The following is a 27,500-nucleotide window of genomic DNA, read 5'->3' as shown; positions in this document are numbered from 1 at the left end:
TCATTTCCCAATGGGGAATCAATTCTTAATGGGAATCCTCTAAGGGTTACGCTTCACGTGCACCTTTTATTTAACCAAGTCCTGGCTGTGATTATACTCTCAGTCAAATCAAAGGTAGGTGCCGCTATTGAATGTCTTTCAATGTATCACATTGAATGTATATCTTTTTCTGAAATGCTCACAAGAATGCCGAAATCTGCAACATACAAAAAATCGACAAACTGACGCTTTGAAAAGAGGAAATAATATTAACAAAAGCAAAAATTGTCGATAGGATATATAATTTACAGTTTGTCCATAATGCACTTTCGTTGAAAAAAAAAATGAGTCCATAAAAACGAGGTAGGTTCAACGAAAAGCATTATACGTCAGGGCCACACTATGTTTTTGTCTTCTGTTAGGTAAATAAAAGGCAGCAATAAAATATAAATAGATTCAAAGATACTGGGACATTTTAAAGAATGCTTCTTTACATTATCATTATTATTATTATTATTATTATTATTATTATTATTATTATTATTATAACTCAACTCCAGCACGCTTCACCTTGCCAAGCAGTTTTCAAAATAATCGAACGGAAAAATGAAAAAATTTAGGAAGAGAAGTCGAGTAATATACAGACAAAGATATATAAAAATCAACAAAACGTCAATATAATGAGGCATCGGCAAAAACACTTTTTAGCCTTTTACTTTACACTCTTGTTGCCCAAACACTCCCTTTTTTCGCTCTCTAAAGCACTGAATGGCTGAAAATGGCCCAGTGCTTGGCACGATAGCAGAATTTTCGTAATTACTCATACCAATCAATAAACAGTAATGACGGGTTAGGAAATTAGATCAGCCAATTACAAAAATCGCATGTCACTTAAATGCCAGTAAAATTAGATTTTATAGTTTATTATTCAAAGTGAGTATACTTTTGCATTTCCCGCAAGGGCGGTGGGGGGGCAGCTGGGGGGGCGCCGGTTAGTGCCATCAGTTCGCCTCATGCGTGGTGCACTGTAGGCATTACTTAAGGTTCTTTGCACCGTCCCTTCGGCCCCTGGCTGTAAATTCTTTTATTCCTTTTACTGTACCTCCATTCATATTCTGTCTTCCGTCTTACTTTCCACCCTCTTCCAACAATTGTTTCATAGTGCAAATGGGAGGTTTCCCTCCTGTAACTTTGTAACCTTTTACTCACAATTTTCCTTTCAGCGCTGAATGACCTCATAGGTCCCAGCGCTTGGCCTTCATCCTAGGTTGTATATTCTGTTGTATACTTTTTTGTATTCGTCATGGCAGTTTGATAATTAAATTCTAATGTGAACTTTAAGAGAGTTGAATGCCCACAATTAAAAAAATGCAATATGAGTATTTAAAAAAAATTATCAAATTCAATAACCCACTTAGTAAAACTGTGTAGCGTGTGTCACTGGTAATGAGCATTGATATATGAAACTACTTGATTTAGCATTGCCAGCACATCAACTGCGCATAATGCCAGATTTAGAGTCATAATGTCAAAACATATACAAAAGATTGTTATCATTCATGAGGCGCACACATTCATGTAGTGCAGGCACACGATGCCTTTAGCTTGCTACGCAAGCGTTTGCCGAACAGAACTCGTTTGAAGATTTCAAAGGAGCCGGTGACACACGGTTTTGTTTATTTTCTATTTTTAATTTTTTTTTTACAGTTCCAGTAACGCCATCATCGTGAATATCACCATAGGTAAAGCCACTGAACATCAGAGTTTTATTGTTTCCGGTTATTGCAATACTTCCTTCCAGACATAGGTTCCTTCCAGACGTAGGTTCCTTCCAGACATAGGTTCCTTAGGTTCCTTCCAGACGTAGGTTCCTTCCAGACATAGGTTCCTTAGGTTCCTTCCAGACATAGGTTCCTTCAAGACGTAGGTTCCTTCTTCCAGACGTAGGTTCCTTCCAGACGTAGGTTCCTTCCAGACATAGGTTCCTTCCAGACATAGGTTCCTTCAAGATGTAGGTTCCTTCTTCCAGGCATAGGTTCCTTCCAGACATAGGTTCCTTCCAGACGTAGGTTCCTTCCAGACATAGGTTACTTCCAGACATAGGTTCCTTCTTCCAGACATAGGTTCCTTCCAGACATAGGTTCCTTCCAGACATAGGTTCTTTTCAGACATGGGTTCCTTCCAGACGTAGGTTCCTTCCAGGCATAGGTTCCTCTCTTGGGGACGTGACAGAGAATGACGTTTTATCCTCGCTACATTTCTCGGCGAGGATTATTATTTTGAGCAGTTATCCTATGTATCTTGTATCTTCGTTACGGAGGAGGGCCCCCTTGAACAAATTTTTAATCGTATACATATGCAGTTATGCAGTATGTGTGTATGTATAGGTAGTATATGTGAATAGATATGATTATATATATATATATATATATATATATATATATATATATATATATATATATATATATATATTTATATTTTTAGATATTCGTCATATGAAACTCCTTTTAAACTTATTTAGTAATTTATTCTTTAGTTTCCTTTTTTTTATAATTTATTACGGCGTCCATTACCTAGATGTTGTGACGCCATTTTAGTAGCCATCATCAATCAATCAATCAATCTCTCCCATTAATCCTTTTTTTTTTCGATTATTGTAATGAAAGATTCATGATTCCCCGGTGGATTAGCTAATCCAGGTTCGGTTCCAGGGCATATCTATGGGATGGATTGAGTTCCCTTTTTATTTTCCGTATTTTCTTTCCTTCTACTTTCCATCATATTCATCATTTCCTCCTCCTCCTCCTCCTCCTCCTCCCTCTTCTTCTTCTTCTTCTTCTTCTTCTTCTTCTTCTTCTTCTTCTTCTTCTTCTTCTTCTTCTTCTTCTCTGAAGGAAGCTATGCAGTAGATTCACACCTTGTTTACAGCGACTGGGTTATTAGAAATTCAGAGCGGTTCTTTGATGCCCCGCCGTGGTTCCTAAGCTTTGTTGTTTGTGCGCCCGACTGTTACTAATTGGTACCATCTTCATGACTTCTGGTACCATTGCTCGTAGCGTTTTGCTGTTGCTCGCAATTGGGAGTCGCCCTCCCCGCTGACGGGAGGGAGCAGGAGTATATAATATATATATTATATATATATATATATATATATATATATATATATATATATATATATATATATATATATATATATATATATATATATATATATATATATATATATATATATATCATTACAAGACTGTATGTAACTATATATACATATAAGATTGCCCATTTAATAAGTGCATTTTTAACGCTGGGAAGATTTTATCACATAGTTACAATTGTTCTGTGAAAAATCATTTTAGTAGACAGTCTTGTACTAAAAAGATATATATTCAGACTGGATGGTATCTAATATATATATGTTTTTATTATATATAGTTACAAGCTTTCTTGGGCAAACAGTCCACATATACGGATACTTTGATAATGTGGACTGTTTGTCGAAGGAAGACCTCATTCAGACTGGATGGTAACTTTTTTCTTTCTTGGAAATAAATACGGATACTTGATAATTGGATACCATCCAGTTTGAATGAGGTCCAGTTTTTAGTAATTCCACATACATGTATGTATGTTTATATATATATATATATATATATATATATATATATATATATATATATATATATATATATATATATATATATATATCAGGCAGGGCAGCCGATCGAGACCACAGGTATACCCCAAAGCCAAATCAAAAGTCCTTCAAAGAAGGCATCGTGCTTACCCCATACACAAAAATGGGAAAAAGCACGTTAAAAGAAGAAGAAGATATATATATATGTGTGTGTGTGTGTGTGTGTGTGTGTGTTGTGTGTGTGTGTAATTTTGTCGTAGGTGAGGATGGCAGCTGTCGCTTAGCGCTGGTTATGCATCGAAATACTAACCAGCTCCAGTGTTGCTAACGTCGTTGATCGAGTGAGCAGCACGCATACATATACACATATATAGTATATACATACACTTTTATATATATATATATATATATATGTATATAGACATAGATACACACATCCACAGTATATTTAAACCCTATCCCTCATACAAACAAAACACACACACACACACACACAAACATCTACTAAACAGCAAATAGCGACGTCTAATTTGCCGAATGACTACAGAGAAGTCGCCGGAAGGAAGCAGACACCTCACCCCTTGTCTTGGGATGAAAACCCTCAACATTTTTCTGCACTTCGATCTCTGTCTGTCGTCACTGATTTTAAGTGGAGTAGAATCGAACCAGTCTTCCAGATGACTGAGAGATGGAAAACTGAGTAGAAGTCACGCACATCAGCCGTTTGATTTTTTTATTCCGTTCAGTGATTCCGTTTCCCACGTTAACAAGTTTACCTCTCTTTGTAGTTAAAAATTGAATAGATGAAATCGAAAGGATATTTTATCCATTTGTTAATAACGTGGATAATGTTAGAAAACATGGATTTCTCGTGCAGCTTTTTTTTTTTTTTTTTTGTGGGTATAACCGTTTCCAATATTTGCATTTAAAACCAAAGGTCAGTCATTAGGGTATTTAAAATTTTGTATATTTCGGCATACAAAAATTATTGACGAATATTTGGCCAAATTATAGTACATGAAATATACTGCAAACTCAGTATTTAATAAAACATTTTGCAAAAATATATTCAAAATTGTTAACTTTGTAAGCACCGACTATTAGTATTTGTATGGTATTATCATTTTAAATGAGAATTTTGTGTCCATACACACACACACACACACACACACATATATATATATATATATATATATATATATATATATATATATATATATATATATATATATATATATATATATATATATATATATAAATATAAATTCTTAATAAGTTTAATAATTCTCTTTATATATACAATTGTTAATAAGTTTAATAGTTCTTTATAGTATATGCCATGCCAGTTCATATATATGCCATATCATTCAGTCAATTTATTGCAATTTCACCACAGTAGCTAACCCCAATGGTAAGCTCAGACCGCAGGACCTAAGGTCATGTCTGATGGCGATGACCTCTATAACGAATAATCTCTCATCATGCAATTTAGATCACTCGCTGAGGCCGATAGCCGAGAGTGAAGAAAATGACTCGGACTGGGCGCAAGAATTAGGAAAACGGGACCAAGATAAACAAATGATGCACAGAGAAGCGATTCACGTCTTCAGAATCCAGGTCCTTCTCTGGGAACGCATTTGCTGTCTCATGAAAGACAGCGCACGATTTTGTGTGGGAGGGAATCGGGTGAAATGGTTGGAAAGATGAACAAGAACGCTGCCACAATGACTGCTTTATTGTAAGTCATTTGGGGTCACATGTTGGAGAGGTATGATAAATATAAACAACAGCGCTTCAGTCGCGTCTGGCAACAATAACAGTTAGAATAATTACTTTCTCTTCCTTCCTATTGAACGCCATATTCTTTGGAAGCTTGAATGTTAAGTCAATGGCCCCTTTGGTGGGTTTGTTCCATATGAATAGAGTTCGTCTTCTGAATAATAATAATAATAATAATAATAATAATAATAATAATAATAAGGGGGTAGTGCCGTCAACAAGTGCCGTCAGTACACCTCACGCGGTGCACTGCAGGCATCACTTGAGGTTCTTTGCAGCGTCCCTTCGGCCCCTAGCTGCAACCTCTTTCATTCATTTTTATCGTACCTCCATTCGTATTCTCTTTCTTTCTTCTTACTGTCCACCTTCTCCTAACAATTGTTTCTTAGTGCAACTGCGAGGTTTTCTTCCTGTTACGCCTTTCAGACCTTTGTAGTATAAATTTCACTTTCAGCGCTGCATGACCTCTCAGGTCCCAGCACTATATTCCAATCCATGCCACCTTTGTAGCCCGACGGCATCTCGCATCGCTAGATGGTCGTTAATCGAAGTACTGACCGGAGTCGTCTTACATGGCCTTAACGTCTGTGATAATCGGCGCAGTGAAGTCTCAGCTTACGAAAAACATCTTAACGAGACGTCAAGGAAATGACGCGCGCTCAGCACGCAATATTTAGGGCAATAAAAGCTATTAGGCACTAATGAGTAAACCGGTTTCTTTATTCGTTGTCGGAGGAGGAGGAGAAGAAGAACAGCTTCTTCCTCAACGGGGCACTGTTCCCCTCGGCTTTCACAGGGGAGCTGGTGGCCGAATTCCCCAAGGTTACGGAAGTATTTCTGATAACGACTGTCATGCTGGTAAGGGAACAGACCAGTTACCACAAAGTGACGGGTTTTCACTGATAGTCCGAGGAGAGAGAGAAAGAGAGAGAGAGAGAGGGGGGGGGGAAAGCTGGGGGTTTGAGGGTGTGGACGGTGTGGGGATTTGGTCCGGTTGAGAGAGAGAGAGAGAGAGAGAGAGAGGAAAGGTGGGGAGCTGGGGTTTTGAGAGAGAGAGTAGGGGTGGGGAGCTGGCGTTTTCAGGGTGGGGTGGGGCCAGGGTGGGGATCTGGTCTGGTTGAGAGAGAGAGAGGAGGGGGTGGAGGAGCTGGGGCTCTGAGAGAGAGAGTTAAGAGGGTGGGGAACTGGGGTTTTGAGGGTGGGGTGGGGTCAGGGTGGGGATTTGGTCTGGTTGAGAGAGAGAGAGAGAGAGAGAGAGAGAGAGGGAGGAGGGTGGGGAGCTGGGGTGGGGAGAGAGAGAGAGACTAGGGGTGGAGGAGCTGGTGTTTTGAGGGTGGGGTGGGGTCAGGGTGGGGTTTTGAGAGAGAGAAAGTGAGAGGAGGGTTGGGTCAGCTGGGGTTTAGAGAGAGAGAGAAGAGAGGAGGTTGGGGAAGCTGGGGTTTTGAGAGAGAGAAAGAGAGAGACTAGGGGTTATGAGGGTGGGGCCAGGTTGGGGATTTGATCTGGCCGATAGTGAAGGAGAAAGTGTAACAAGAGGAAAATAATAGATCTTGCAAATTAAAAAAAAAAAAGGATAAAATAAAAAACATATCTGAATCAGGACCATTAAAATGCAACCATGAGCTCCTTCATAAGTCAGAAGCATTATAAAAGCATTCTTGAAGTCCCGCGATAAGTGAGAAACGTCCGATAACGAATCCTGATTTCCACATTAAGTGAGGAGCTTCAGATAATGCCATTCTGAACTCCACACTCAAGATTACAAAGGGGAAGTTTGTGCTAACGGATTATTATTATTATTATTATTATTATTATTATTATTATTATTATTATTATTATTATTGTTGTTGTTGTTGTTGTAACTGTAGCCGTAACCATACCGTCAAAAATTACTTAGTATATATAAGAGAGGGTCCATATTATTATTATTATTATTATTATTATTATTATTATTATTATTGTTATTATTATTATTATTATAACTGCACCCATACCCATACCGTTGAAAATGACTTAGTATATAAGAGAGGGTCGATATTATTATTATTATTATTATTATTATTATTATTATTATTATTATTATTATTATCATTATTATAACTAACCATAACCATACCGTCAACAATTGTTTAGTATATATGAGAGGGTCGGTATTATTATTATTATTATTATTATTATTATTATTATTATTATTATTATTATTATTATAACTGTATCCATAACCATAACGTCAACAATTTCTTAGTATATAAGAGAGGGTCAATATTATTATTATTATTATTATTATTATTATTATTATTATTATTATTATTGTACCCATACCCATACCGTTAAAAATGACTTAGTATATAAGAGAGGGTCGATGTTATTATTATTATTATTGCTATTATTATTATTATTATTATTATTATTATTATTATTATTATTATTATAACTATACCCATACCCACACCGTAAAAATGACTGAGTATATAAGAGAGGGTCGATATTATTATTATTATTAGTATTATTATTATTATTATTATTACTCTTGATATGTTATCTTTTACGGAACAAGTCTAAATCATAAGATTGACAAAGCTTGCTTACCGGTACAGAAACAGAGGTGCAGCCTGCCTCTAAATATGATTAAAAATGAGGCAAAGTTATTGATTACAAAATATATATATATATATATATATATATATATATATATATATATATATATATATATACTATATATATATACATATATATATATATATATATATATATATATACATATATATATATATATATATATATATATATATATATATATATATATATATATATATATATTATAATTACAGTATGTCAGTTCAAAGTCAGGAAGAAGGGTACAGGAGAATGATAACTGTGACGTATTTTTATTTCTAGATTATAACAAGAAAAATCTGGATTGTTTTTTTACCGTCACTGTTTCTGTTTCCGTTTGAAGAAAGGAATGCTTATAAAAAAAACCTTGTGCACGTTCCAAGGCCGAACGGTAGAACTGTAGAAGTTTTAGGAATCGCTTAGCCAATAAGAGTTATAACCGAGAGAAATCATGAATAGAGGGCAATCAAAAAAAAAAAATTAAATTCACATAAAAAGCCAACGCGGATGAGATTCTTTTAGTTTTTTTTTTTTTTTTTTACAAGAATCGTACACTTCATCAGGTGACGATTAGCAGTGGTAAATTTATAGCACATGCCGTAAGAAGGAAATGGAATGGCGAGTCATTTTTCAGGTCAGACGAGTGGGCCTTTGCAACGGCACCTCCTTTTTTTTTTTCAGGTCAGACGAGTGGGCCTTTGCAACGGCACCTCCTTTTTTTTTGGCATGATGGTTGTTCGTTGTTCTGTACTCTCCGTATAGTTTTCTTATTATTTATTTTTCTTCGCATCTGTTGGTTGCACTGTAAGCATTGTAGATTTATAACTTTAGCTTAATTTATTTTTTTCTTTTATAATAAGTGAGATTCCTTCTTTCTGTATTTCCCTTTACCTCCTCTTACTTCTTCCTAATGAACACCTAAATATTCTTTGGAAGCTTGAATTTCAAGTCAGTGGCCCTGAATAATAATAATAATAATAATAATGAATAATAATAATAATAATAATAATAATAATAATAGCCTACACCCGTAAGCCTTGCAACGCCAGAATGAAAATGATGTGACATTTTTATAAAGAAGAAATTTGAATTCATACCCTCATCTGTGTACAAATGAAATTAACAACTATATATATTTTTTTCATAAATGATAACAGTACATTTTCTATGTCAAAATTTGCGGTGGTTTCTACGAATAATAATAATAATAATAATAATAAATATTATTGTTATTATCATTATTTTCAACTACGCACCTACTGTAATCCCTGTGAGGGGTAACCCAGTTAAGCACACAAATGGTATCTGATGACCGGAAACGATTCAGAGAAGATGCCCGGATTTCGGGCATGGCCCTCTCTCCCCCTTCCCCTTACACACACACACACACAAACACACACACACACATACACATGGGCATCATTTCCCAGTAAGTCAAGGTTCATTCCGAATGACATCAGTCCTTTGTTTGTTTATATCGCACTTTCACGTGCAATTAGAGAGAGAGAGAGAGAGGTGGGGAAGATGGTTATGCAAGAAAGGAAAGAAGAATGGGCCAATATAACAAAATATTCAAGGAACGATGAATGCAAAGAGAGAGGGTAAGAGGTGGGGGAACAGAGAAGAGAGAGAGAGAGAGAGAGAGAGATCTTTATTTCTCTGGGGTGAGTTCTTGCAACTTATTTGCCCAACAAGATTTCCACATGTTGACGAATATTTTTCTCAAGAAATCTACTATTGTTATATAATAATCATAATTTCGCTAAGTTTGAGTGACTCATTACACAGCGGCTGCGGTTCTGTTTAATCGTTGTAAGGTTTAATAAGAATTGTCGTTCTGTACATAATAAGCAAATGTAATTGCGCTCTTTGTTGAGACTGATTTCCTTAATAGTTTTAAGGTAATGTATACAGTAATATATACACACGTATGCATTTATAGATATATATACATGTATGCATGTGGTATATATAAATACATAGAGAGAGAGAGAGAGAGAGAGAGAGAGAGAGAGACGCACACACATCCATAGATACATATATATATGTGTGTGTGTATGTATGTGTATACACATACATGTATACATGCATACAGAGTATGTACACGTTCTGCAAAGTCCAACGACAAGAAAATCATTGGCGAGTACCAGAAAAATACTAAGCATCGTTTTCATTTTGTGTGACGCCCTCAACGCAAATAACTACTGTAGTCATCTTCTGTTTAATTTTTCCTTTCTGTAATTGAGCATTCAGTTTCCCCAACTGCCTATTACAGCGATTCACCATCTGACTTTATCAGGACGCCCCAGGAACGCCGGATGTGATTCTACGTCCTGTTTCGTCACGATAGAACTTTGATGACGGCCTTCGTTTGAACAACGGTGTAATTAGGTGAACTGGGTTCCCCGACGATGCTGCTCCCACTGTTTTCTCTTCTCTTTTGCAATGATTTTGCATTCTCTGACTGCGTGTGATTTCATGATACGCATTATTTTTGGGAACCCTGAGGTCACGCCGTTCTCAGGCCCTCATCGAGGAGGAGGAGGGGATAAGTCTTGCAACAGACCTTAGAGGTATTTAGAACTCGCCTAGGTCATGATTAGACCAAGCTGTCATACTGGTACATTTTGCGGCATCTTTTAAAAGTGCCTTGAAGGGCAGCTTCAGGTTCACATCCTGTAGCCAAGGACTGGATTTCTGTTGTTGTTGTTGTTGTTGTTGTTGTTGTTGTTGTTGTTGTTGTTTAAGATTAAGCCAGCTGTATGCCAGCACGGGCTCTTGCTCCTTCACCAGCCCGTAAAGGATTGGCACTTTCGTTTCGGCGTGAACTCTGTCAAGTCATGTTTCATCTGAGGGCACTGTCAATTCAAATGCTTGCACCAGGACCACTGTCAGTCCTCGCTAGTAGAGTTATATTGGATGGCATTTTTTAAAAATGACTTTCTCCTTTAATGTTTTTTTTTTTTGTTTAGGAAAGAGACACATGTCCTTGAAACTTAATGTTGATTCTGATAAATATGTGTCGGTAGTGATGATTGCATAACAAAGTAAGCATTTTAAGCGTCTGACAAAAATAAGCGGGCTGTGTGTGACATATTGTGAATACAAAGATATATAGTTACATGCCACTTAAGTCCCTTAACCAGCCTGTTCTCCCCCCCCCCCAAAAAAAAAATAAGTAAGAGCAAGACTAGTGCTGGGCACCAGATGGCATAATGAAGCCACTATCAAAACAGGAAATGTTATAAATAGTCAGCCTTTGTTCACCTGATATCAGTACTTCTGATTTTCTTATTTCCCAGTTTTAATATCTGTTCAAATTTTAGAGGGACTATTGTCTTCACCTATAAAGCGTTCTTTACGTTCTATGACTGGAAGGATTTTGCCCTCAAGATAAACAAGCCAAGCTACGGAAATAGCTGCTGAAATGCAAAAACTTCCGTAACAATAAAGGTATCTTTTTCCCAAAGATATCACAAAAAAATGTGGCATTAATTTATTCTAAGGATTTCTTTTTCCATGGATGTTTTTGATTTACATAGACTTCTTTTGGATAAAATGAAATTGAAATTTGCGGAAATATAATACTGAATCGAAATTAGTCATTAATACTCAAGCACTAGCGGATACAGAAAAATTTCATGGGGGGCGGGCACCAATTTTCACTTTATATATATACATGTATATATATAACAATAATCTTAATGATAATGATGCTGATATATATATATATATATATATATATATATATATATATATATATATATATATATATATATATATATATATATATATATCAGTATTATTATCATTAAGATTATTCTTATTATTATTTTTTAACATTTTGTTATTTCTGTAATAGACTTTTTATTTTTTCCCATTTTTATATTTCTCATTTATGTCATTGTTATCTAAATCTTCAACATCATTATTTTGTCATTGTTTTTCATGGTAGGGGCACGTGCCCAGGTGCCCCCCTCCCCCGGAACCGCTAGTGTACTCAAGGCTTCTGCCAAGAAAAAGAAGTGTAACGTAGAGGTCTTTCCAGTATGGGGCGTGGCACTTTGTATCTGACTAATTTGTGAACATAGATTAGCATGTAGACCTGCCTAACCTAGAACTAGTCTAGAAAATTATGGTTATTTTCAGCAAGCCAGTCACCTTCAAACACTGTACATGAAAGATCTCTCAGGAAGGCCGTCAGAATTACCCAAGTCACAGCTAATGACCAAAGCGTTTTCAGACATATAGGTAGTTTACCCCAAAACAGGTAATTTGTTCAAAGTGCAAAGGCTGGTGTGGGAGAGGCACCCTCAGTGCCCTGGAATGTTGAACAGCCCCCCCCCCCTTGAGGAGGATGTCGCGCAATTGCAACTTCAAAAGTTCAAGCGAAGATGCAATGCGTCAGTGCCCTAATGCTATTCTTCTTGCATTTTAATACGTTTTTAAATATATTGATTTGTTAATTTATTTTTTTCTCTTTAATAAGTGAGATCTCTTTCTGTGTTTTCCTATACCTTCTGTTACTTCTTCCTCATGAGCACCGTATTCTTTAAAAGCTTGAGTTTCAAGTCAGTGGCCCCTTTGGTGGGCTTGTTCCATATGGATAGGGTTCATCTTCTGAATAATAATAATAATAATAATAATAATTAATAATAATAATAATAACAATCATCATCATCATCATCATCTGTTACTTCTTTCAAATGAATGGAAGTGGCCCCTTCGGTTGGCTTGTTCCATACAAATAAGGTTCATCTTCTAAATAATAATAATAATAATAATAATAATAATAATAATAATCATAATAATAATCATCATCATCATCATCTTCTGTTGCTTCTTTCAAATGGCTGGAAGTGGCCCCTTCGGTTGACTTGTTCCATACGAATAAGGTTCATCTTCTAAATAATAATAATAATAATAATAATAATAATAATAATAATAATAATAATAATAATAAATTCTACCTAAGACCCGAGAAAATGCAAAAAAAAAAAAAAGCAGAAAGGTGAAAGTAAAACGGGGTCTAACTTATGCCCAATTTAGCCGAGGGATGCCTCCGTAGGGGACCCATACGGCAGGAGATTGTCCTGTCAAGTAACGCCTGGGTGGAACTGCTCTCGAGGACCACGCCCCTGTGACCTATCGAAAGGTTTAGCGACTGGGCAGCCAGTAGTCCGGAAACCATGCAGTGGGGTCAAGGAAGCTCTCCGCACCGTTTCATAAGGTCAAGTCGGAGAGTCGTGGACGTGAAATTTGTAAAATGATGTGGGGTTTAATTTTTCGTACAAATTGAATCATCGTTTTTTTTTCGCTGCTGATTCATAGAGGGCGGGAGTACTTTGGTGTTGAGAAATTATTTCTTTTTTTCTGTTTCTTTTTATTAAGCAAGTCTGTTAGGTAATCCTGTCATTTTTCTGCTGGGTGCAACAGGTATTTAGTGTTTGATGGTAATGAGTGAAAAAAGTAAAAAGAATATATATAACATACATTTATTTACCCAGAGGGCGGGAGTACTCGGGTGTTGAGAAATGATTTAATTTTTCTGTTTCTCTTTTTTTTTCCAAAGCAAGTCTGTTAGGTAATCCTGTCATTTTTCCGCAAAGTGCAACAGGTATTTAGTGTTTGATAGTAATGAGTGGGAAGTAAAAGAATATATATACATCTGTTTATTTACCCACATTTACATATGTATATATATATATATATATATATATATATATATATATATATATATATATATATATATACATATTTATATATATATAATATATTATATAAATGTGTGTTTGTTTGTATATATATATATATATACAGTATGTATGTATATATATATATATATATATATATATATATATATATATATATATATATATATATATATATATATATATATATATATATATACACACACACACACACACTCGCACATACCCACAAGTACAGTATATCTTCTGTTTCAAATGTTTCAGACGAAAGCTGAGTATTTAATAGGCTACAATATTTGGTCTTGAGCCAGATAAACAATGCTATTTTAAGACAATATGGAAATTGTCGTGCGAGGTGGCGTCATTTAATTCTCAGCTGAAGCTGTTGATTTTTTTTTTTTTTTTTTTTTTTTTTCTTCTGTGCTCATAGAATCTGCCCCCGTAGGGGGCTAGTGCCGTCAGTGCGCCTCAAGCGGTGCAATGTAGGCATTACTTAAGGTTATTTGCAGCGTCCCTTCGGCCCCTAGCTGTTGCAACCCCTTTCATTCCCTTTGCTGTACCTCCGTTCATATTCTCTTTCTTCCATCTTGCTATCCACCCTCATAGTGCAACTGCTTGGAGGTTTTCCTCGTTTCAAACCTCTCTACTCTCTGTTTCCCTTTCAGTGCTGAATGACCTCATGGGTCCCAGGCCTTGCCCTTTGTCTTAAATTCTATATATATATATTCTATTCCACATAGAATCTGCCTTAAGATTTATGCAGGGCGTCGCGCGAGTCCCACCCGGATGCGCCGGCATTCCTAACTTTGTCACTTCCTTATTCGAATGGGTATCTTGTTGGTCTCCTTGGATACTAAGAGGCGGCTCGCCCTCAGGTGTGTTGCTAATCAGATACCATCGAGTTAAGAAGCGCCAGTGAATGTAATGAGCAACTGCTGTGGGTAATTATGGGTATTATGACTGAGGAAGAACAACGACTTGGAATCGCTATGGTACTTACGCTCGGCTCTGTTATTTTATATATATATATATATATATATATATATATATATATATATATATATATATATATATATATATATATATATATATGTGTAGATATATATATATATATATATATATATATATATATATATATATATATATATTTATTTATATATATTGTGTATATAGTGTATATAGGCTATGTATATTACTTCAACATCTACATGGACAATAGTCATCACCACTTCGTGTAGAGTCACGTTTAATTTTTTACCACTTTCATTTGAAATCCAGTTAACATTTTATTTAGGAAATAATCTTAATTTGAGTCTGATTGAATTCCTGTTAAGAGATGTTTTATTTGATTTGACTTATGAACTGGTTACTCTTATGATGAGATTCCTGTCACGAGGTCATTCTTAATTGGGGTACATATTCCGCTGGTTTTATGCCTCTGCTACGCTCTACTAAGCTTTGTTAAAGGCTTCAGTGACCCTTGTTTTCATTTGAAAGGCAATTTTTTTTTATTTTGCTTTGGACAGGCTTGAGTGGTGTAAGTACTTATGGCATTTCATTTTGTGCAATTGCGATACTCCTTAATCTATCAACTCTTATAAAATTTTGAGTTCCTTTCGGAGGGAACAGGCCTCTGGGTTCGTAAGTTATATGTTATTCTTATTTTTATGTATTTAGTTATTTCTTTGCTGCGGGAAGTTTGGATTGTATTAAAATGTGCTGAGTGATTGTCATTCGATGCCATTGTTTTCATGTACTAGTGGTATACCAATTTTACTTAATATTTAATCAACTATAAAAATTACCCCGTAGAGGCGTAGAGGGATAGTGCCGTCCGTGCACCTCACGCGGTGCACTGTAGGTATTACTTAATGTTCTTTGCAGCGTCCCTTCGGCCCCTAGCTGCAATCCCTTTCTTTCCTTTTACTGTACCTCCGTTCATAACCTCTTTCTTCCATCATGCTATCTACCCTCTGCTAACAATTGTTTCATAATGCAACTGCTTTGAGGTTTTCCTCTGTTACACCTTTCAACCTTTCTACTCTCAATTTCCCCCTAATGATGAATGACCTCATAGGTTCCAGCGCTTGGCCTTTGGACTAACTTCTGTATTCCAACTATCAAAGTTAGAGTATTCATCCAGAGTTTGGGGACAGCATTATAAAACCCTACGCAGCGACATATACCATGGGAACTATACTTTACAGTCGATAAACGTCTCTCATTTACGCAGTATCTCATTTACGCACTTACTGCGTAAATAGTAACTGAGGAATAACAACCCGAGAAAAAAAAACTATTCACTAATAAATAATTCAGGAATGGTGGGTATTACGTCACATCGAAATATTTTCGTGTACGCACGTGTGGGGCGTAAAGAGGCAGCAATCATGCAATTGCGTATTCATATCTAAAATCTGCCGTTTGAAGGTCAAGAGGACTGGCCCGGACGACTGTCAAATTTTTTAACGTCAACGCCACGTGGCTGGATTGGGTGTCATGTTTTCTTGGATTGTTTCGTCTGTTATGTATATATATATGTATGTATATTTATATATATATATATATATATATATATATATATATATATATATATATATATATATATATATATACATACATATATATATATATATGTATATATATATATGTGTATATATATATATTATTTTATAAATATATATTATATATTCTTGAATATAAGAAAATACAAGGTGTATCTTGAAATATAAGAAAATATCAACATATGAAAACAATGACATATATATATATATATATATATATATATATATATATATATATATATATATATATATATATATATATATATATATATAGAGAGAGAGAGAGAGAGAGAGAGAGACAGACAGACAGACAGACAGACTGTTTTTACATACACCCTGACATTTTCTCATATTCACGAATATTATTACCGTTTAATATGCAATTCACTATACCTCGGGAATAACTCACACCCAAGGAGAATTACAATAATAAGTGCTTCGCCCGCGGCAGGAACGCTGTCTATCGTTGTTTCTGAAGCAGTCATCTATTCGAATCCTGCTGCGGACGGAGCACTTTTTTTATATATATATATATATATATATATATATATATATATATATATATATATATATATATATATGTGTGAAGTAAAGGGAAACAATGGAGTACTGCAAGGCCTTTCGACTAGTCTGCTAAGTAAAGGACAAGAAGTCGAAAGGCCTTGCAGTGCTCCGTTGTCTCCCTTTCCTTCGTTGATTTTGTCTTTATTTATATATATTCATCACGTTCCATATTGTTGTGATTCAGTTATATATATATATATATATATATATATATATATATATATATATATATATATATATATATATATATATATATATATGTATATTTATGTGTGTGTGTGTGTGTGTGTGTATATATATATGTGTGTGTATATATATTAAGTTTATCACATACACAACTGTTCTGTGCATTAGTAAAATTACTAACAGGACCTCATTCAAACTGGATACTTGAAAATGAGGACTGTTTGTCCAAGAAAGCTTGTAACTTTTTCTGAATAAATACTCCGTAAGATACCATCTGGTTTGAATGAGGCCCTGTTAGTAATATATATATATATATATATATATATATATATATATATATATATATATATATATATATATATGTGTGTGTGTGTGTGTGTGTGTGTGTGTGTGTGTGTGTGTGTGTGTGTATGGCCCAGACAACACTTGCAAACTCGAATCGTTGAATAACAAAATTTTTTTTCTCGGAAATCTTCAAATCATCGGGTGATCACTACATCACCGGCGTTGATATCTCTTTCCAGACACGGAAGAGAAATTTCCCAAGAGCAAAATTTTGAAACAGTGGCTGAGTAGGCCGTACTGAGGCAAAATCTATGTGCTGTCAAGAGCACCACACAGACTTTAGCACGGCGATAAAGATAGAATCGAAAGAGGCACTTGGAGAAGATTCTGCAGAGTATAAGGAATCAGTTGCCCGATCTGTGTGAAAGGGGCGTATGAGCTCGCGTAAATTCCTTGACTTAGCGATACCTTGCGTGGTGTGCCGCTAATCGTTCTTAAAATTCTGGTTGAAGCTTTTCAGTATGATACGTGTCCATAGATATTAAGAAATCGAGAAGTCACGAGGTCGTTGCATACTGGCAGTTGTATTGACACGTTATCGATGTTCTCATTTTTTTATGGATTTTAAATTTTTTAATGTCATTTTTGTTTACATTTATTTATTGGAATGAATTGCTTGTGCATTTTATTCAGGCCTGATTTTTTCTTGTTCCGTAGAAATTTGTGTACGTTACGAAAAATGAATAATAATGATAACGATAATAAATAACTTTAGCATTCTATAGGAACTACATGAATTCCTTAGCTTAATGTAAATAGCCAATTAGACATATTATTAAAACGATATTCGTGCAATAGACCTCAGCCCTGATTTACAAATTAGATAACGTCTTCTTTGGGTTAGCCGTTGTCAACTTTCTCCGAATCTTCATAAATTGGTGAATTCATTTTTTTTTTGCAGTTACAAGAGTCAAGACAATCTTTGCAACTGAAAAAGAGACTCACTTCGTGGAAAAACGGCCCCTTTTCCAAGGTGGCTCTTCCTTACACAGAATATATCAGCTGGCATAAATGTCCGGTGCAGTTTTCTTCATAATTCACCTTCCCGTATTTTCTTCTTCACAAGAATTTGAGATAAGTTTTTTTTTTCATGGAATAGATAATTCATAATGTATATATTTATATGTATATAACATTATATATACGTATGTATATATATTTTTATATATATATATATATATATATATATATATATATTTAATATCTGTGCTATAAGAAAGTGTGTTTTACTGAGATGGCCTTTCAGTGAGGAAAAAATGTGAGGAGAAATTATGTGAGAATATATATATATATATATATATATATATATATATATATATATATATATATACTGTATATATATATATATATATATATATATATATATATAGAAATGAACACATGGGAAGGTGTTTCACTGAAATGAATTTCTGACTCTCAACGGGACCGAGCTCCGGTCTTTCGAGTGAGAGGCCAGTACATCAGCAATTCGGACGCAAAGGTCATAAAAGAAATAGTAACATAAGTACTACGTGTATATATATATATATATATATATATATATATATATATATATATATATATATATATATATATATATATATATATATGTGTGTGTGTGTTTTGTCTGTTCCATGAAAACAAAACATAAGTAAAAAATGCGCCAAAGTTTCTTCGGTGCAATCAAGTTTTCTGTACAGCCGCTACAGCATATAATCAGGGACACCAAAAATATATCTATCTTTCGGTGGTCTCGGTATAATGCTGTATGAACCGCGGCCCATGAAACTTTAACCACGGGCCGGTGGTGGTGTATCCTATATAGTTGCAAGAAGCACGATCACGGCTAACTTTACCCTTAAATTAAATAAAAACTACTGAGGCTAGAGGACTGCAATTTGGTGTTTGATGATTGGAGGGTGGATGATCAACATACCAATTTGCAGCCCTCTATCCTCAGTAGTTTTTAAGATCTGAAGGCGGACAGAATAAAGTGCGGACGGACAGACAGAGCCGGCACAACAGATTTCTTTTACAGAAAACTAAAACTGATCTTAATTTCTTCAGAAGAAAATAAGGGAAGACAAATTATGAAGAAAGCTGTACATGACTTTATGCTACGCTTAAGTATTCAGTGTAAGGCACTTTTGACCCTAACAACAAGACTAGAGTTGGTTGTTCTTCCTTTTGAATAACGCCAGGATTAATATTCCGCTGAGCTGTCGCGGTACCTCAGGAGTTGTTATGGATGCTGGCAGTTTTCTTTTATGACCATATTTTTTCTATGTTTTGTTATCCGCTCATGAGTAGATTTGTTCGTTGACTTCTGCACCTTGATCTTTTATGTCCGTCACTCAAAATCAACTTTTCTCCCGTAGAGGGGTAGTGCGTTTAGTGCACCTCATGCGGCGCATTCAAGTTCTTCGTTGGAGGGGTGGATAGAGCTGTCATCTGGCACGCTGTTGGTCCAGCGTTCGACTCTCCTACCCGGCTAATGAAGAATTAGAGGAATTTATTTCTGGTGATAGAAATTCATTTCTCGTCATAACGTGGTTCGGATCCCACAATAAGCTGTAGGTCCCGTTGCTAGGTAACCAGTTGGTTCTTAGCCACGTAAAATAAGTCTAATCCTTCGGGCCAGCCCTAGGAGAGCTGTTAATCAGCTCAGTGGTCTGGTTAAACTAAAGTATACTTAACTGTAGGCATTGCTCAAGGTTCTTTGCAGCGTCCCTTCAGCCCCTATCTGCAACCCTTTTCATTCCTTTTATAATACCTCCATTTATATTCTGCTTCTTCTATGTTGCTTTCCACTCTCTCCTAACAATTGTTTCATAGTGCAACTGCTTTGAGGTTTTCCTCCTGTTGCACCTTTCAAACCTTTTTACTCTCAATTTCCATTTCAGCGCTGAATAAAAAAAGTTAAGTATGTTTTAGTTTAACCAGACCACTGAGCTGGTTAACAGCTCTCCTAGGGGTGGCCCGAAGGGTTAGATTTATTTTACGTGGCTAAGAACCAACTGGTTACCTAGCAACGGGACCTACAGCTTATTGTGGAATCCGAACCACATAATGACGAGAAATGAATTTCTGTCACCAGAAATAAATTCCTCTAATTCTTCATTGGCCGGCCGGAAAGCTCTATCCACCCCGCCAGTGAAGAACTTCAGCGCTGGATAACCTCATAGGTCCCAGCGCTTGGCCTTTAGCCTAAATTTTATGTTCCATTCCATTCCATTCCATTCCATTCCATTCCATTCCATTCCATTCCAAAGAAAATTTACAGAAATGACGGCAGTACAAGAGAGGATCAAGACAGAATGTCTTGACCTAAGCGAGCACATATTCCACATTTCCCTTCGCGGTTTTTCTCTTTTGTTTCTCATATGGGCATCCCACCCTGTGAAAGCCTCATTTGCAAGTTAATGGGTTCCTGGGTCTGTTCAGTAAGGATGTTTGCCGTATGAATGATAAACTAACAATAAGGACATGCTCACTGGACACTTCCCATTGTTCTTTCTGTCAACCTGAGGCCCGGGGACTTTCTAGTGGGTTTCGCAGGAGAAAACCCGGGTTGGATTGCTGGCGTAGCAAGATGTTAACAAACATCAGATTTTATTAATAACTATAAGGAACAGTTTTAATATAATATATTAAATCATTGTATTGAGTAAAAAAAGCCACAATAATATAATTGAGTTGGCTGAAGAGGACCGTTGCGCAAACGGTCGAAAGCTCCCTTGTTTTTATCCCCTTTTTTGTATATATTTTTGTATCTTAAAAAATGCAATCTATCAATTATATTATTGTGGCTTTTTTACTCATTATTTTCGATCACAGTATAGTGATGCTCCACAGATAATCATTGCATTCGGAAAAAGATAACCAAGACAATGATATGTTCTGCAGGTTTGAGCTGGGTTGAAAAGGGGATGTTAGGCTACGATGACAATTATCTTGTGTATGCAAGGCATTATATGGATAGTTTAATAGTGTGTACGAACATATACTAATATATGTTGTCTCTTCCATAGTAGATCATCTGTGGGTACACCAATGCACACGCTGATTATAATTATATATATATATATATATATATATATATATATATATATATATATATATATATATATATATATATATATATATATATAATGTACATATATATTTATATAATATATATATATATTTATATATATATATATATATATATATATATATATATATATATATATATATATATATATATATATATAATACAAGTATGTGTGTATATGTGTAACCTTCACTGTCAAAGTCACGTTACCCTGGAATGATTTACACTCACAAGGAATGGTATGTAATAACCGCATGCAGTTCTCATGTAAAAATTCTGTATTTGAAAGTAGTGACAAAAGTATTATCTACATATACTGCATTATATATATATATATATATATATATATATATATATATATATATATATATATATATATATATATATATATGTGTGTGTGTGTGTGTGTGTGTGTGTGTGTGTGTGTGTGTGTGTGTGGGTGTGCGTGCGTGTGTGTGTGTGTAAGAGTGTCCGCATGTATGTGTAAATTACTATAAAGTTAAATAATTAAGGAACGTTAAAGAGTTCCCTGCTTAACGCATCGTCATTAACCTTTCAACAGGGAGCTAATGCCGTCAGTGCACTTCATGCGGTGCACTGTAGGCCAAGAGACCTTGCTGTAGGCATTACTTGAGGTTCTTTGCAACGTCCCTTCGTCCCCTAGCTGGAACCCCTTTCACTCCTTTTACTGTACCTCCCTTCACATTCTCTTCCTTCCATTTTTCTTTCCACCCTCTCCTAACAATTGCTGCACAGTGCAACTGCGAGGTTTTCCTCCTGTTACATCTTTCAATCCTTTTTCTGTCGTTTTCCCTTTTCAGCGCTGCTGACCTCATAGGCCCCAGCGCTTGGTCTTTGGCCTAAAATCTATATTCTGTATTCTATTCGTAATTAACCTTACGCCCCTCCTGTTTTGAGGTAACATAGAAACGTAAATGCAAGAGGAAGGTACATTTATTCAGCAATATTACCTACCTCCCGCAAGGGTACACTATACATACGGTAAGGGTTAGAGGGTTGTATTGTTTGTTATGCTGACAGAGTCTCTGATAGGCTTTCTTTTTCTCGGTAAAGGTACGATTTTCTGTTCTCTCTCACTCTCTCTCATCACTCAACACTCTGAACTTTCTCATGCTATTCGCGTTCTTTATCTTTCTCCCTTTTCCTATTTCTTTAAGTAGTTCCTTAACTCCCTTTGAATCGCTCTCTCAACTTCTCTAAACATTTTCTAAGCTTTCTTATATTGAATTTTGTCTCTCTCGTTCTCTCTCAGGTTTTGCTGAGCTTTGATTAATCATTCTAAGATAAAAATAATGTATAGAAATAACGAATGATTGAAAATTGATAAAAATACAAATAAATTAAAACCAATAAAGTGAATCCTTCCTCATTTTCTCTTAACCCCTCTCTCTCAGGTTTTCAGAGTTATATTTTAACTCTCTCTCTCTCTCTCTCTCTCTCTCTCTCTCTCTCTCTCTCTCTCTCTCTCTCTCTCTCTCTCAGCTCTCTCTCAGCTCTTTTTTTTTTTTAGAAGGTGGGCCTTCTCAACAAATTTTAAATCGTATACATATGCAGTATGCATGTATATATATATATATGTATATATATATTTATATATATATATATATATATATATATATATATATATATATATATATATATTTATATATATGTAGTATACAGTGTATTGATTTACAAATATCATTATATATGTGCATTTTTAAATATTTCTTATATGAAACTCCTTTTAATCTTTTTTCAAAGTTTTCTATTTAATTTTATTACGGCGCCAGTAACCTAGATGTTGTGACGCCAGTTTTAGTAACCATAAATCAATCAATCAACCAATCTCTCTCCTAGCATCTTTACAGCTCTGCTTAATTCATCCCTCCTTCCCCACCCCCTCCCCCTCCACTTTCGCTGTTTGCTGATGGCCATAACATATTTTCACACTCGTGTCGAATAAACTCCGCCGAAGACATCAACAAGAGTTATCGATCAGATTATTACTCCCGACCACTTCGACTTCCCGCGGGCAGTAATAGCCGCGATTTGCATAACTCGCAAGCACGCTTCGATTATCGATAAGCACAAATCCCGTAGCCCTGTAAGGAGAATAAAATCATTCCCATTTATCCGCTTTTTTTTCAAGGTGAGGGATGATGGAATGCTCTGTTTATTTCTCTCAGACTCTCGACTCCACGTCAATATCGGGGCTTCTGCTTTTAGGTAAACAGGGCGGAATTTATTACCCTGCCTCTTGGTGCGACCTTTGTCTCGTCATCAGGTTTTATTTATCCTCCTCAGTGTGATTTTTCTTCTTCTTCTCCTCTTCCTTCATCTTCTCCTGCCGTATGACCTTAATTGCTTCTTATGAGGGATGCTGTAGTCTTCCATACACATTGTTGATATATATATATATATATATATATATATATATATATATATATATATATATATATATATATATATATATATATATATATATATATATATATATAAAATTTTTATCACACCGTGATTTATATACAATCATGAAGTTACAAATGTCGCTTAATATCAAATTCACGCTGCCTCAGGAATATCCCCGATGGGGAATTATCGCTGGAGTTTATAAGTGATAATTGGATTGGTACTCCGATAGCTAAGTGGGAGAGCGTCGACTAGAGTCGCTGGATAAGTATCTGTGTCGTGAATCCAGACTTACCAATCCAATTATCACTTATAAATTCCCCTTCAGTGATAATTCCCCATCTGGGATATTCCCGAGGCAGCGTGAATTTGATATTAAGCGACATTTGTAGCTTCATGATTATTATATATATATATATATATATATATATATATATATATATATATATATATATATATATATATATATTAACTTTATCACTTGCACAATTATCCGTGCATTAATACAATTACTGACAGGACCTCATTAGAACCGGATGGTATCTAGCGGAGATATTTATTCAGTAGTCCCGGAAATCTTGTATATACCTTTTATTGAATAAATATCTCCGCTGGATACCATGCAGTTTTAATGAGGTCTTGCCAGCAATCAATATATATATAATATATAATATAAATCTTCACTATATTTGATAGCAGGACGGAAAGAGGTTTGGGGCCGTTTTAGTTTTAAAACTCCAAACAAGTGCGTGCCAGGTTACTAGGGAATTAAAACTCCAGCCTCAGTACATCCCATTCCCCTGGAACGAGAAACCACATCGAGACTAAAACAACGAGTAAACTACAGGCTGCTATATCACGCAACCCACATCGCAAGTCGAACCACCCGTGTGATAAGGGCACCAATCTGCTCTGCCCTGGCGAAAGTGAATGCCTGCCATGTGCCCCGGTCATGTGATTCGGTCGGGGGTATTAGAGGGCACGTTCCGTCCCCCATCCACCGAGTGCCCTTCCGTCAGCCGTGAAAAAAGAAAAGGACTAAGCTCGGGTTGTTTCACTGTTTAGTGATTAGCAGTACCATGAGTTTTCAGTTTTGGTCTCTTAGCCAGGAAGGAAAGTGCAACTGTCTAGCTGTCTATTTCTCTATTCTTGTTGTTTTGCCTTGAAGAAGCAATGTATTTCCATGGGTAAATGCTCTTGCTTCCTAGTGTATAGTAGTTAAGTACATTATGTATGCGTATATATATACATGTATACACACATTTATAATAATGATAATAATAATAATAATAATAATAATAATAATACTTATTTAATAATAGTAGTCCTCATTGTTATTTTCCTTGAAGAAGCAATGTATTTCCATGGATAAATGCACTTGCTTCCTAGTGCATAGTACTTAAGTACATTATGTATACACACATTTATAATAATAATAATAATAATAATAATAATAATAATAATAATAATAATAATAATAATAATAATAAAGGAAGGCCACCAAAAACTTCAAATTACGAGAATAATTTTATTAGCTTTTGGAAGGGAACATTCCCTTCCCCCTTTCAGATAGAAATGGTCTAAAGAACATAACGTAAATACAAGAAGATTTATTACAAACAAAGAATAGTATCCGATATCTGAGTTTTTTTTCGGTAGGTTTCCTTTATTTCATATATATATATATATATATATATATATATATATATATATATATATATATATATATATATATATATATATATATATATATTTATATATATATGTGTGTGTGTGTGTGTGTGTTTGTGTATATACATATGTATATATACTGTATATGTGTATATATATATATTCATACATACATTTATAAAATTTCGTGTTCATCCTTCTACTGCTAAATCAAAGCTGAATTCCCAACATGTATGTATGAATGTGTGTGTGTGTGTGTGTATTCAGCTGTGATTTATCAGTAGAAGGATGAACAAGGGCTATATTAATTCTTAGAAGCTTTTAATTTAACGAAGATTGAAAAGGAGATCTCGCGTGTTTTTTAAACACCCACACACACACACAAACATAAGGAATATTGATTAGAAAACAACAGGCCTTAAGGCACTGAAGAGGCAACAAAATACAAAAGCAACAAGAAAAAAGTAAGTGGAACTTGTGGCTTAAAAAGGGCGAGTTGAACCCTCGCTATGAATGAGTCATTCAGTATCTGGTAAAGTAGTTGTTTATTGCGTTGCGTATAACCAGAATTTGTCTTAAGGTCATTCATCTAAATGTTACTGAATTTCGAATGACTGATTTTTCATGGCGTGTGACGTTTCTTATTGAAAATGTTAGGTGCATCTATCTATCTTATCTTTCTGTCTCTTTTTGTACAGACATGCATAACTTTACTTATGCAAAACACGCGCAGTTAAATCCTTCGTCTCTTCATTCATGATAAATTAAAAGTTAAATCACTGAGGTCACCTTTCTCTCTGATTTGCCGTAGCGTCGCATCTAAATTCACCTCGGGTCAGTGATAGTTGAAGCTGATGCCAATTTTTATGGCCTGGGCAAGAAGATGTCGGTGCCGAACTTCTGTTTTTGTTCTTTATACAGCAGCTGTATGTTTGTGTGTATGTATATATACATATATAGTGTGTGTATATATATATATATATATATATATATATATATATATATATATATATATATTTATTTTTATATATACAAACACACAAATACATATATATATATACACATATATACAGTATATATATATATATATATATATATATATATATATATATATATATATATATATATATATATATATATATATATATATATATATATATATACGGTCAACAGGTATGGTAGAAGAAGATTATAGAAAAAAAATCCACAAGTTGGAGGTGACCCCAAATTCTTTTCCTGAGGAAGAGAAACCGAATCCAGTCAAGTTGTTCTTGAGAGAGAGAGAGAGAGAGAGAGCCATATGTCTGTTTAAGATTCTGTACATTAATTGTGAACTTCACCATCTTCGGTACCGGCAGCCAATTAAACCTTGTGCCCTGCTTTCTTAATCACGTGATTTAGAAATATGAATATTTTTGACAACTGCCTTTAATTTATTTATATACAAACATCAACAGCTAGATAGATTCCGAAAGGGAGTTGTGCCGACGGTGCACCTCATGTGGCGCACTGTAGGCATTGCTGGAGGTTGTTTGCAGTGTCCATTCGATCCTTTGTTGCACCCACTTTTTAGCCTTTTACTTTGCCTCCATTCCCGCTCCATTTCTTCCATCTTGCTGTCCAACCACTCCAACTCTCCCTTTTCACTCTTTTAAGCGCTGAATGACTGGAAGTGCCCCCGGCTTGATAGCCGAATTTTCATAAATCAGTTAAATCAGTCACCAGATAGATAGGGAGGGGAGTTTTATTATTATTATTATTATTATTATTATTATTATTATTATTATTATTATTATTATTATTATTCAGAAGATGAACCCTATTCATATGGAACAAGCCCACCAAAGGGGCCACTGACTTGAAATTCAAGCGCCCAAAGAATGTGGCGTTCATTAGGAAGAAGAGAAGGTATAGGGAAATACGGAAAGGGATCTCACTTATTAAATAAGAAAAGTATATAAAAATGTATT

General features: G+C 35.1%; 2 protein-coding genes across 2 annotated transcripts in view; one reads left to right on the top strand and one right to left on the bottom strand.

Annotated features, from left to right (window-relative positions):
* Pex6 (peroxin 6) overlaps window positions 1–27,500 on the top strand; it is a 79,836-nt gene that overhangs the window by 9,255 nt on the left and 43,081 nt on the right.
* The window catches only part of LOC136842965 (putative golgin subfamily A member 6-like protein 3), a 47,452-nt gene continuing 22,698 nt past the window's right edge, over window positions 2,747–27,500 (bottom strand). Inside the window, exons 4-5 of the mRNA XM_067110975.1 lie at window positions 10,594–10,835; window positions 2,747–2,877 (exon numbers count right to left, since the gene is read on the bottom strand). Coding sequence (XP_066967076.1) covers window positions 2,747–2,877; window positions 10,594–10,835 — 373 coding nt within the window. The remainder of the gene's footprint in view (window positions 2,878–10,593; window positions 10,836–27,500) is intronic.

Source organism: Macrobrachium rosenbergii, chromosome 10 (genome assembly GCF_040412425.1).
Source record: "Macrobrachium rosenbergii isolate ZJJX-2024 chromosome 10, ASM4041242v1, whole genome shotgun sequence".
Lineage (NCBI taxonomy): Eukaryota > Metazoa > Arthropoda > Malacostraca > Decapoda > Palaemonidae > Macrobrachium > Macrobrachium rosenbergii.
This window is presented reverse-complemented; position numbering and strand designations above follow the sequence as displayed.